This window comes from Lepisma saccharinum, chromosome 8 (genome assembly GCF_977018435.1).
Source record: "Lepisma saccharinum chromosome 8, izLepSacc3.1, whole genome shotgun sequence".
Taxonomy (NCBI): domain Eukaryota; kingdom Metazoa; phylum Arthropoda; class Insecta; order Zygentoma; family Lepismatidae; genus Lepisma; species Lepisma saccharinum.
Window position 1 is genome coordinate 42,975,845 of NC_139236.1, and position 13,773 is coordinate 42,989,617.

General features: G+C 35.0%; 1 protein-coding gene across 3 annotated transcripts in view; it reads left to right on the plus strand.

The window, feature by feature from the left end:
* The window catches only part of LOC145990965 (uncharacterized), a 361,786-nt gene that overhangs the window by 331,592 nt on the left and 16,421 nt on the right, over nt 1-13,773 (plus strand). For all 3 annotated transcript variants that reach the window (XM_083126550.1, XM_083126551.1, XM_083126552.1), the window contains 5 exons: nt 2,371-2,503; nt 6,394-7,684; nt 9,984-10,046; nt 11,703-11,749; nt 13,120-13,377. In XM_083126550.1, coding sequence (XP_082982676.1) covers nt 2,371-2,503; nt 6,394-7,684; nt 9,984-10,046; nt 11,703-11,749; nt 13,120-13,377 — 1,792 coding nt within the window. The remainder of the gene's footprint in view (nt 1-2,370; nt 2,504-6,393; nt 7,685-9,983; nt 10,047-11,702; nt 11,750-13,119; nt 13,378-13,773) is intronic.

A 13,773-nucleotide genomic window follows, 5' to 3' on the forward strand; every position in this document is an offset into this window, starting at 1 on the left:
TTTCATTGTGTTTGTTATTTTATATATTTCATTTATTCATCAGCTCTATTACAAACTATGCTTAATGGTTAACTGTTACAAACTATGGTTAATGGTTAACTGTGAAGACACGTTCATCACCAGGAAAACTTCAAACCATACTTGAATCTAACAATGTGAAGTCCTTTGTGAAACAAAGAATAATTATTTGATGATAAAAACATGTTCTTAGGTCAAATGTTTTCTATGATGCCTCCATTAGGTTAACCTTATTACACAAACTTAATTCCTGAACGATGAATTAGATTCAATTGTTGCTTGGTTCAGAATGAAAATTAGCAAGTGCGTTAATTGGTAAGCCTAATCACACACTCGGAGCTTAAGGTGGAGCAAATTAATGGCAGATATTTAAAATTTAAATTTGCCTGAAACAGGTTTTGCAACTAAACATGTTTCAGAATACATGTTAACCCATATATATGTATTCACAAGCCATACTTCTTGTACCAGAAGAACAAGTATGTGCTATCACATGCAGACATTTTAAGTATAATTATCTTCTGTAATTTATTAAAATTGGTATTTTATTACATAGTAATGAGTGAAGGACTCTTGACAGTGACTTATATGCCAGTGACGGGGTTATTATTCTGACTAAGTATAAGGGAAAAAAGTAATAAATGAAAATAGAAGATCGATTAGCAAACATTATGTGCAGCAGTGGTGTTGTAGATTGTTTCTATAGGTTAAAAACCTCCTTATTTTAAAGCACAGTTTCAGTCACGTAGAACCTCAGTATGTTTTGTATATTCATATGAATGCATAAGTGAGATATCCACACTTTTAATGGAAATGAGCAAAAACTTTGTAGTTCTTGGCACACTGACTACTTCTTTAAAAAACACTGAAAGGAAAATAGACATGATTTTTCAGAAACTATGTAGCTTCTTCTTGTCTAAGTTAACCCATAATAGAAATTAGAGATGGATACTGATTATATGAGCCAACAATTTCTGGATAACATTACTGTTAATTTGTAACTTTCTTCCACAAGAGTGTTGTATTCTCCCATGTTATACCGCTGGTATAACAACTTTTTTCATATAATATAGAAATTGCTGGAAAATTTTAATTTGTCAGACTTCTGTTTGTATTTTACTTGCATGCCTGTATTAGTGTTTTATTTCTATTATATCTAATTAATATTAATAAATATATACAATAAATAAGGATTGTTGTATTACACCAGGTCACATTTTCAGAATATGCCGCTGTTCTGCAATTTATATCTTCCCATTTTTGTTCTAATGAATATAGAAAAAATAAATTCCTATTGTTTTAATATCAATTAAATGAAACTAAACCAAAAGTGGGCATATATCTATTATAGAGAACTATATCACACAGCTTAACTAAACATTTTTCATTGTAGATCAGAGCAATATGTTATTAGCGAATAACCTGAGTAAATTTTACATCATTGTCAGTACACCTTACTAAGAATACACACGTTTTCATATTTTTTTTTTACTTATAGCTTTGATGGGGAAGGGGGAATGTCTCCTCATGCAAATCAAGCAGTGCATATGTGAATGTATTCTGAGACAGGATTTTTCATTCTGTTAACTATATGAAATGTAATTGTGGATTAGCTACAAACATAGATCATTCACCAAATGTGAAAATATTAAATATGTGAAAGTATTAATAATTCTGGATTGTTCTTGTACTTTGTATGTAAGAATGGTTTTAATTATTAAAAATTCCATCATGCAAAGTTTGAAAGTATTGTAATAAACTCGTAACTTCTACATTGGAAAATCACAGTACTTGAAAAAAAAAAAAAACTCAGCACAAGACTGTAATGCAACGAGTAGAGAATTTTTTTTTTTTGACAGAAGCAAAATCAGTATACGACTTTTTTTTAACATGTGGTTAGTTACATGTGTCCAGAAAATTTCTTTATTGACATCACTCCGTTAATTAATAATAATGTTTTACATTTTGTATATGCATCACATAATGTAATGAGCTATGGGCCTTATTAAACAATTTCAGTCATATTATATCTATTTTAAAAAAGGGTTCCTACATAGCATAATGATAAACAGTAGTAGCTTCATGAGCTACTCAAAAAGAAGTGGATGACTATAGTCTAAAAATGCAGACTTTGATCTATCAAAGGATGTTTCACCCTGCATTTCTATAACAGCAAAAGTGGCTAAAATTTAACTAAGAAATATATGTTACAAAGTGAAAATTAATGATATTTCTATGGTGTCATTTTTTTTTTTTAGTGATACATGGAGTTCCTCATTTTTAACATTATTGTAAGAGATGAATTTGCATGGTATAAATTTTGTCATTTTTTCCTTTTTTTGTTATCTCCAGCGATGAAGAAGGTGCACAGGGAATTCTGGACATGAAGGAACGGTACTCGCCAACTGGTAGTGCACAGACACCTGCCTTAATGCCTAATGATGGAGATGCAGAGGAAACAGAAGCCGAAAAACCACCTGAAGAAGTAAGTAATTTCATGCCATTCCATATTTCTTTAACTCTTAATCATTTTTAGGTCACTTCCTGCCAGTGTTTGAATATCTGGACTTCAACTTTTAGATGTCATTTAGCCACTAATGCCTCATGTGCAGTCACTATACCTCAAGACTTAGTTGCCAAAATTTGATGGGCATTGAAAACATAATATTTACACACCCACCTACCCACACACACAGATATGTACACATATGTGCATGCAGTGGATGAAAGGAAGGAGAACCAGAAGGGTTATAATAAAAATGAGAAAGAAATAGGAAACACTCACAAGATTTATGTTTTCATGGCGCAGGCTAAATCTCAGATGTGTGTACAAGATGGGGGATCACATGCATACGTACATATCTGTGGAAAGGGGTCAGTGTGAATGTAGCTATGTGTAAACTAATATCTAGTCCTGCTTTGAATTATATACTATTATATGCACAATGGCTATTTTGACAAAATCAGGTTTGCCTGCTGGCCTCTTCAGGAAGGAGGGATTCTAAGGTTGCCCAAACAGAGGCAGCAGTAGGGATAATCAGCTATTTGACTGTAAGTTTCTTTGTAGGTAAACGCTAATCAGCTATTTGACTAAGTTTCTTTGTAGATAAACACTGCAATAGTGGGCCATTTGCCATGAAAGCGGGTCCCACACCAAGAGTTAGCTTGTCTCAACTCTAAGGAAAGACATTCTTTCTGGTTGTTATGACTTCAGATGTAAATTTGCATGACAGACCAAATAAATATAATCCAATGTGTAGAGCATTAAGCATAAAATACAAGGCTCATTCAATATATAACAGGAATTATGTTGTAACAAATATTTACTACAAGCACCAAAAGAACTACAGTACTATGTTTCAACATAGTCACCCCCCCCCCCCCCGTTTAATGCACCTATGCCAGCGCTTGATAAGGGCACTGAATTCCACAGGGAAAAAAATATTTTGGATGCGTGCGTAGCCACTTACGCACCGCTGACTGGACTCCATCGTCATTCTGGAATCTGGATCCACCTAATGCATCTTTCAGTGGGCCAAAGGTGTGGAAATCAGAAGGTGGGAGATCAGGCAAATATGGAGGGTGGGGTAAGCACTCAAACTTTAGGTCCTCAATGGTAGACAAGGTGACATTGGCAGTTTGTGGTCTCGCATTGTCATGGAGCAAAAGCACACCAGTGGACACCAGACCACATCTTTTTTCACGCAAAAGGTTGGGAGTAGGTGGTACTGTTTACATTATGACCTCTGAGATGTTCAAGAATTGGCCCTTTATGGTCCCAAAACAAAGTTAACATGACCTTTCTGGCACTCCGTTGAGCACTCACCTTCTTCGGTCTGGGAGTCGAAGGATGTTGCCATTCCATTGTTGTCCTCAACCCAACTTTCATCTTCAGTGACAATACTATGAAGAAATGCTTCACCATCAGCTTCATGACGGCGCAAAAGCTTCCTGCACACATGAACACGTCTCTCCTTCATTTCCGGGGTCAAACGTTTTGGAACCCACCTCGCACATACTTTCCTGAACCTCAGTATGTCATGACTGATATGGTGGGCTGATCCTACACTTATTTCCATCTGGAAAGCAATTTCACTGACAGTAATATGCTGGTTCTCCCGTATCAAGTTCTCCACTTGAGCAATGTTGCTTTCCGTGATTGCAGTGACAGAGCGACCTGGACATGGAGAATCTTCAACGCTGATTATGCCCTGTTTGAACTTCTCAGGCCACTTGTACACTTGTGATCGACTTGTAGAGTTGTCATCGTACTGAACTGTTCTGCGGTGATGAATTCTATTGATTTCACATCTTCACTCAACAAAAATCTCACGACACTTCGCTGCTCCAGTTTGTAGCACTCCTGTAAAGGTGCCACCATCTTGTGTAACTGTTTCCCAGAGTCCCGTGTGTGAGGCAGGCGTGCCAGCCCCAACTATGAATAGCTTCACAAAATAACAAACATATAACAATCACAGTCATATTTTAGATTTTTTATACTACTTTTCCGGTTATTTATTGAATGCACCTTGTATTCAATTTTATAGTGTCTATAATTTTCTCTTTTAGTGGTAAGTTATTCTTTATGAAACGAAAAAGCCTTCAAATGCCATCATTACACTCTCCTTGATTTTTTTCTTTTTGGAGGGGGGGTTAGGTTGTATTGGGTTTCCGTGGTGTAATGTAGTATGTAGGTGCTCACATTCCAGCAAGGAATTGGAAGCATGATGGAACAGCTCTTGTTATGCAGTGTGGTATTGGAAGATTTCCAGTGGGGGGAAATTTCAGGAAATACTCTTGAAGAATTTGGATATTTTATAACCTATATAGTCATACCTAAATTCCTAAAAATTATCAGCCAGAAGGGAAAATTCTTCTTTGCCCCCTCTTCAAATATCAACCTGTTGTGTTCAAGGGTGCCGACTTTCCAAAATTTCTGTGGGTGCATATCAATGGCGGTTAGATCTGTAATTATCAAGTATTGTATACTTTAAACAAGTTACATGCACAATGATTGCAAGAGGCAATGATATTATCAACACGTTACTAACAGAAAATACCACATTCATACAAATTAAAATGAAAAAAATCTTCATAAATGCAAATAATTTTAATTGTATTGCAGAAAGAACTATGCAAGGATTTTGTTGTGAACAGAAACTACAAAATGACTAACTTTATGTACCAAATAATAATAATAATAATAATAATCATGATATGTTAACTTTCAATACAAAACACATTCCTTCTTACGTCATTTGCACTGATGAATTTGTTTGCAATTTTGGTAATGTCAATATACTTCCATTGTTATTGTGGAGACTGCCTTTGACTTGGCCAGAGACAGGCAAGGAAGGGGGGAATGTGTTGCTTGATTACTTTTGCACAAACACATTTGAAACAGTTATGTTTTAGACGTTAGAAATTTTAACTTCCATCTCAATGTTTTAATTGCTTATTATTTTTTGATAATGGCAAGTGAGAAATATTTATTTTATTTTGTTTTTATCAAACAAAAAATCTTGTGGGTGCCGCACACCCACAAGATTATTTATGTGGGTGCTCGAGCCCTGGAGCACCCACGTAGTCGGCGCGCATGGTTGTGTTATAGTTCACACTTGTCATTCATCTTCACCAATCAGTTAAAATAAAATATAATGCATTTTGAGTTGATTGGCACAGGGGTGATGAAATACCAGTAATACCTATTATTCAGTTTTCAGTTGGATGGAAATATGAAATATTCCAGTATGTTTAAAAGTAGTGGCACATGAGTCAATTAATCTAGGTACCAAATTCAAATTGCAGTTTTAATTTCAAACACTACTTACAACCTAAATAACACCTGCATTACTAACATCAGTCCTTATTCCCTCCCATACTACATTCGACCACAGTTAACAATAACATGCAACTCATATTTTATATATGGAATAGTTTTAAACTTACTGTCAGTCAGATAACTTCACCCCCTGCAGCATCCTTAACAAGCCTCTGTAGGAACAATATATATTCTCTGTTTGTTTGTTATTGGTATTTGCTAAAACAAAGTGTGCTTAAATGATGATCTAAACATCCAGCATTGCTATCAAACCAACCAAAGGGATTTTAAAATTGTGAATTTCAAACTATGGTTGTCCAGCTAGCAGTCAACTTCAAGTAATTTAATTAACTTGAAAATGGTTGTGCATGTTTTATCAATTTTGATTTTTTTGTTGTTATTGTTGTTTCTTTGCCATTTTCAGTGAGTGCACCATTGAAACTTTATTGTTTTGTAGAGGCACATTTTCTCATGTTGTTTTTTAAGAAATAACTTACTTCGGTAAGTATATTGTTAAAGAATAAATAGTAACTTCTGGTATGTGGTCTTTACAGGTCAAGGCAACAAATAACAATGTGTCAGATGATAACCCATCTGTTGAGCAACTTGTTGAACAAATCCTCTCACCAGTTTGCATTGAGGAGAGATGCAGCCCATCACCACTTCCAGACACCCAGTATGTGAAGGCTGCTCTTTACGGAAAGTCTTTACCACCAGCTAGTCTTCAGGCATCAAAGGTAGGGATTCCAATACAAGCTCAGCAGCTGAAAGGCCAAGCAGTATCACCAAAGCCTGCATCACCCGACACCATTGGATCATCAGTGCAACAAGCGGTAGTGGTGCAAGACAATGTGTGCAAGAAATCAAAACAAACAGTAGACACTGGTGTTGTCGATAGTGCAATGCAGGAAGTTGTGTTGAACAGACCCATGGTGCCGGAGAGTTTGTCGTCAGTGCAAGTGAACAAAGTGATGGTGGCGTACACGGCAACAAGCTTCGGTGGTAACACCTCTGTCCAGACGCATGTCATCACCCAAAGTCCACCAGGCCCTGAGGGTGTCGGTTTGCATGTGCAAATGGCCACCTCTCAGCAGCATATCAACAAAGGCATGGTGTTATCTCCGAACTCATTGGCTGCTTTGGTGCCCAATTCTTCCAACTGTACAAACGTTAGTTCCTCCCATATGTTTTCTCAGCCACCCGAAGGACACATACAAATCGCACACAAACCTCAAGAGTACAAAATAAAAGACAGCATGAAGGAGACTGTACAGAGGAATGCGATTTACACGTGTATGTCTTCGCCAGGACAGTGCGTCGAATATAATTTGGTTCAGAACGTGGGAGCGGAAGTGCCTACAGTGCAACTCAAGAATGCGGTGACCGAAAGAAGAACTGTGCACCAGCATGTGTTGAAGAGGCCGCTGAGTGATCCGAGCATGCTGGAGAACGTGAAGCGTTTGCATACCTCAAGGACAGAGAGGAACATCAGCAGGGTGTATACAGAGACTGACAGCAACATCTTAAGTGCCGAAGTACAAACGAGTGACGGGTGTAGTGATCTGGTGAACTTCTTACAAACTGACCGAAATCTGTCGAACGTGGATGTGCCATCAGCAAATCTGCTGAGTGAAGCATTATTCCCTCCAGAAAAGGAAACAGACTTGAAGTGCGAGACTTCGGCAACTAGTTTCGCTGTTCCTGAACCATCAAACAATGAAGAGACTGATTCTTGGTTGGGTGCGCTGATAAGTCCTGATCAGACTGAAATACAAGCAGATGGTGATAATGTTGATACAGACTTTTCAAACTTCGATTTGACAGATATGCAAGGAGACAGTAAAGGTGAGCCACATCTTTCACACATTCAAGTGAACATGTTCTCTTTCTATTAAATTACTGTTCTCAAGGGAGGAAAAACAACAGAACTTTTAAGGAAATTATAAGTTTCATTCATCTCAAATTTTGTTGAGGTAATGTATTTAATTTGAGTTTTTTGAAATCCACTTTATGCCTACATAGTCTAATTGAGACTGAACCAACAGTTCTAAAGTGGCATCCAATACATTATGTACCTCCATGGGGTTTCGAACCCAGGACTCCTTGATTACAAGAGGATGATGTAACCAGTATGCCACTTGAGGCCCTGTATATGTTTTATTGGTTGTATTTGTGCTTACGGTCAAAAGAGATAAATTATATAATATATTAGTCGAGTTTGGAATACCTAAGAAGCTTGTTAGTATGATAAAAGTATGCACCAGTGAAACAGAAAGTAAAATTCGTGTGGGTATTAATGTATCTGACAAATTTACAATTCATGGGTTAAAACAAGGAGATGCATTATCTCCATTGCTCTTTAATTTTGCCTTAGAATATGCTGTTAGGAAGGTAAAAGAACCTAACGAAGGACTAAAATTAAATGGTATGACTCAGTTATTAGCTTATGCAGATGATGTAGACTTATTAGGGGATGATATAAATACAATTAAGAATAATGCTAAAATATTTTTCAAAACTGCTAAAGAGATAGGTTTGGAAGTTAACAAAGAGAAAACTAAATATATGCTTACGGGCCGAAACCAAGTGTTAGGTAATAATGAAAATCTAATTTTTGATAACAACTCGTTTGAACCAGTTTCCAAATTCAAATACTTAGGAGTAATATTAACAAATGAAAATTATTATATTAAAAAGGAAATAAAAAGTAGGCTTAATTCAGGAAATGCATGTTACTTCTCTCTTCATAAACTTTTGTCTTCTCGTTTAATATCTAAGAAACTAAAAGTTAAAATATACAAAACAGTAATTTTGCCTGTAGTATTATATGAATGTGAAACTTGGTTCCTTACATTGAAAGAGGAACATACATTGAGAGTATTTGAAAATAAGATCCTTAGGAAAATCTTTGGACCTAAAAGGGATGAGGAGACAGGTGAGTGGAGAAGGTTACATAGTTTAGAACTCCATAATTTGTATTCATGTCCAGATATTATTAGAATGATTAAATCAAGAAGACTTAGGTGGGCAGGCCATGTGGCACGAATGGGAGAAGAAAGGAGTTTACAGGATTCTTGTTGGGAAACCTGATGGTAAGAGACCTGTAGGAAGGCCAAGACGAAGATGGAGGGACAACGTTGAGATGGACCTAAGGGAAATCGGTAGAGATGGAAAAGAGTATATAGATCTTGCTCAAGATAGGGACAGATGGAAGGCCTGTGTTGCTGCAGCCATGAACCTTCGGGTTTAAGAAGGCAAGAGAGTTAGTTAGTTAGTTATTTGAGGGATAGTTGTAACCCTGGTCCCGTATGTGTATTATTTTCCTGTAGTTTACGGTTATTACAAGCATAAGAAAACAGTTTTTCTTTGTGACGTTTCAGGAGAACACACGCTCCTGTCATCAGACATTTATTTTCATTTTGACTAAAGATACAGTTATAGCAATGGTTAGTAATTTTTTAAACAAAAAGAATCCGTTATATAATGGATATATATAATCTGGTCCAAAGTGTGACTAATAATTCCTCCTATTTTAATATTGGAATTATAGTAACAACCATTTCCCCCATTTACATATAGAATAAATTATAACAAAGAAAAGGAATAACGAGTAACATAATTGGAATTACCAGTTCATAGAGTATATTATCTAAATTTGAAGGTACTTGATTTTGTCTATTTATCAGTTTTTATTTGTTTCTGCAGAATGGTTAAAACACTGAAAGAAAATATGGTTTATGTCCCCCCATTCACCAATCCTTAATTTCAATTTTATATAGCCTAGATGTTGAGCGTTTGTAACATGTCCAGATCTCGTGTGCAAGAATAAAATTCTTACTTTTCTTTTCATGTAGATGATAAAAACAAGCTTTTTTTTGTAATAATCTCCATCAACCATTCCTCCTGAGCATTGCACTGCTTTCAATCCTCTTTTTTTTTTATTATTATTATTATTAAGATCTATGACAAATTCGGATAGATATCTTTGGGGGTATTGTATACTAAACTTACACAGGCTGATACATATTTCTTGTATGATATTAAATAAAACGACGTTTCTCTAAATGCTTATAAATAGTGCTTACTACCCAACTGCAGACTTTATATTAGAAATGTTAATGGATAATTTCATCTTTATTTTCAGAGTTCATAGACTTGTTTGACATAGCTGATGCCCCAAAGCAGAATTTACCTCAAAACATAACAAGTAAGTTTCTTCCCTTCTTTTATCATCTGAAAACAAACATTACCTTTATGCTGTTTGTCATTTTTTAAGTTTTGAAAGTGGAGAACATGGAAACCCATGCTTTGAGATACTTTGTTGGTTCTCCCAGTGTAAAGTAGTAAGTTATTTGTGCTTTATTTGTTGCGTGTTCATTAAAAAAAAAGTACTGTACATTTATTTTTAATAAATCAATCTGTTTTGTCATAAAAAAACCAACTCTGTCTCATACATGTGATGCTATTACACAGGCACATCATCATTAAACTAGAGCTGTAGGTGTATAAGGGGGTGGGAGGAGGGTTGGTCAACCTGGTTGCCAAGGCAAAGGGGGTGTCAAAAAACCAAGATGATAAAAAATTAATAAAGAGTAAATCTTGCGAAAATCTATGGAAGTATTGGTGCCATATTAATTTAAATTATTATCAGTTTGAAAAGCAAAGATCTCAAAATGTTGTTGCTTTCTCTGATCAAAATCCAACAATCATGTTGATTTTACATTTATTGTTGAAAACAATTAATCTAGGCAATTTGTTCATGATGATGCAATATTCAAGGTACCGAATGATGCATAAGATTATGTACAAGGAGTTTTGAATATTGAAATGTGTTTAGCACTGAGATATACATGTTTGGCATTTTTATGAAATGATAGGTATATGCAACCCTTTGATATCAATTAACGTCAGTTATACAATAGTTCTTCATCTTAGTGACTATTGTATTTAAAGCAAGTTCATAATTTTCTACAATGTTGTTTTATTAGAAACTGTAAAAATTGTACACAATAGATTGCAACACAGCATATTGAAAAGTACATTTCAAACCTTTTTTGCAGGGCAGTTTTGTCTAAATTTGCCACAGTTAAGAATGTAATAAGAGGAGCATGCACACTTGAGACAAAACTAATATATTTTTCTATCAGTGCCTTATTGAGTCTTTGTTTTTTTGTACACAAATATTATGAGCATGAACTTGGAGAATGGCAATATTTCTTCCAAGTAGGAAGGGAAAGGCATCAAATTTGTAGCAGAGAACACTAAAAAATGCTGAAATTTCTAGCTATGACTGACTCTGTACTAAACATGCAGGCTTCCAGAATGATGAAAGAGGATGGTCAGAATGGAAAACTGGCAGTTCTAATGAATGGAAAATATATAATTATAAATCTTGTTAAAATATAGTAAAATCAAATGATCTGTATCACACTGTCAAATTTTTACTAAGAAGATGGAGTAAAAAGTGTGTGCCCTGAAGTAAATATTTAAAACTCGGACTAATATTGAAATAGAATTGTATATTTTGTGACACTTGTTCTTGGTTGCAATAAATTGTTATATGTATACTATCGCATTTTAGGCATGCTAGTTTGATATCTTAAAGTGCAAAAACTGGAATTTTATCTTTCACTACTCTCAAAACTTCATTATTCACAAACATGTCACGTAATATCTCTGTTTCATCTTTCTTGACGTTCGAAGCACGTAGTTCTTGATCAAGAAACAACTTACAGGAAAAGGTGGAGGTGTTACACGTTTTGCAATCTGGGAATGTTAATTCCATTGAAGATACCATCGTTTATAATAATTACCATTTTTATTAAATTATTAAATACTAAATATGAAATTTCATTCTCTGCAGGTTCATTTGAAGATCAAAATGGAGAATTTGAACTGTCCAAAGTAGAGGTAAGTGAATGTATTAACTACAAGCATGACTCAACACAACATATTTTCTAAATGGAAAAATAGTTTCATTTGATTTGATTTTATTTTTCTTATTTAGTGACACTTTTCTGCCACTTTTGGCTAATTGCTTGATGAGGAAGAGTGAATAATGATATGATAAAATTAATGGAGGGTAATTAGGGGAATGAATTTTTGTCTCTGGGAATTACGTGTAAATTCTGTCTGAATTTTCTTCATAATCATGGAAAATTACAATATATGTAAACTGAATCCTTTTAAAGCTGGACATTCATATAGATTCGAATGTACTTTTTTCACAAAAGTGTAATAATGCTAAACAGATCTAAGAGTTGTTTCTAGTGAAAAAACAAAACATAAACTAATCCTTATTTAGTTTGAGATTGCATGAAGAGAAGTGACTTTCCAGTATCTAGCAGGGAATATGATGTCAGAAAATGAATTTTAAAACTTTATGATGTATATGTAAATATATAAAAAAATGTAAAAATTAGGGATGGGCCGATATGAAATTTTGTCCGATACCGATAAAGTACTGCTATAAAATTTATCGATACTGATAACCGATATTCTACCGATCCAATATAAAATTGGAAATGGTCCTTGAAGAACCTGAAAGGTTCATTGACCTCCTTAATAAATGTGTATTTCGAGGTGACTGCAGTGAAAGAGAAGATGCATATTTAGACATTTACTTTTTTAGAAAGTAGGGCATGGAGATTATCCATAAAAATTATAACAAAATGGCAAAATTTTGCACTAAATATTTATCGATATATCGGATTGGTAAAATAATCGGTAATTTTACCTATAAACCGATACACCGATATGCCTATATCGGCCAATACCGATAGAGTACCGATTAATCGATCCCATCCCTAGTAAAAATGCAGTTTTCACATTTAATTAATAAAATCCATGCAAGTAGTTATTTCTTGAACTTTCTGTGACATTAATTTGTGAAATTTTTGATGTTCATAAATTATTTACATAGTTTGTATAAGGATCTACGTATTTGTAAATATATAGTTTAATGTGTTAGTCTTGAATTTTTGGAAAATTTGCCTTGAAAATGTGGAGTTTTCCTTTAATTTTATCTCAGGTCTTGGTGTAGCCACCCTGGCATGCATCCTTGCACTAAATATACATTTATTTATCTAGTTTTCCTTGATTGACCTCTCTCTCCCACCCTCCTCCCACCTCTGGCACTGTATGTTAGCACTCCCTGTTACACTGTTTCACATGAGTAAAGTAAATAGTGTGTGGCAGGCTTTAGCGATCAAAGTACTGTTGTGTGACTGTTTTGAGTTTTGTTTATTCAAGATGATGCAACTTAACATTTTCCTTTTCAGAGAATTTACAGGCTGAAGGGGGACCAGGTATGGGAAGAAACTCCTGAGACCATTCTTCAGCCAACTGGGGTTCAGTCCCCTCCCAGGCAGCAGGAGACGCTGGATTTTGAGCAGCAGCTGATCCGAAGGCATGTCCAGCTGGAATCTCGAATGCAGCTGCAAGAAAATCAGATTAATACTATTGAGCAAGATCTACATCAGGTTCCTCTGCAGAATATTGGTGGTGAAATATATCGGTCCAATCTCTCTCACATACGGGTAAGTGAAAGTTGCATCATAGTTACCAAATATCCTAGGATTACCATATTTGCTGACATATAAGACACACTTTTTTCCTTTAAAAAAAGGTCTGAAAAACAGGGTGCATACGCCGATACTCACTTTTACAGTATGGGAACTTAGATTCTGATTTATAAGAGGTTTCAAGTGACTCTTCATTTCGCTCTGGAGATGGATGCCTGAGTTTTGATGATGAAGATTAAAATTTATTCTTTCCTTGATAGATTACGTAAATTATTTGTTGAAAGTAGACATACGTATTACATTATATCCATTAGAAATACTGTAAATTAATAATAATATTCAGTGAAAAGCTTTTTACCCTAAAAATGTACAAAAAAGGGGGTGTGTCTTATATATCAGCAAATACGGTAA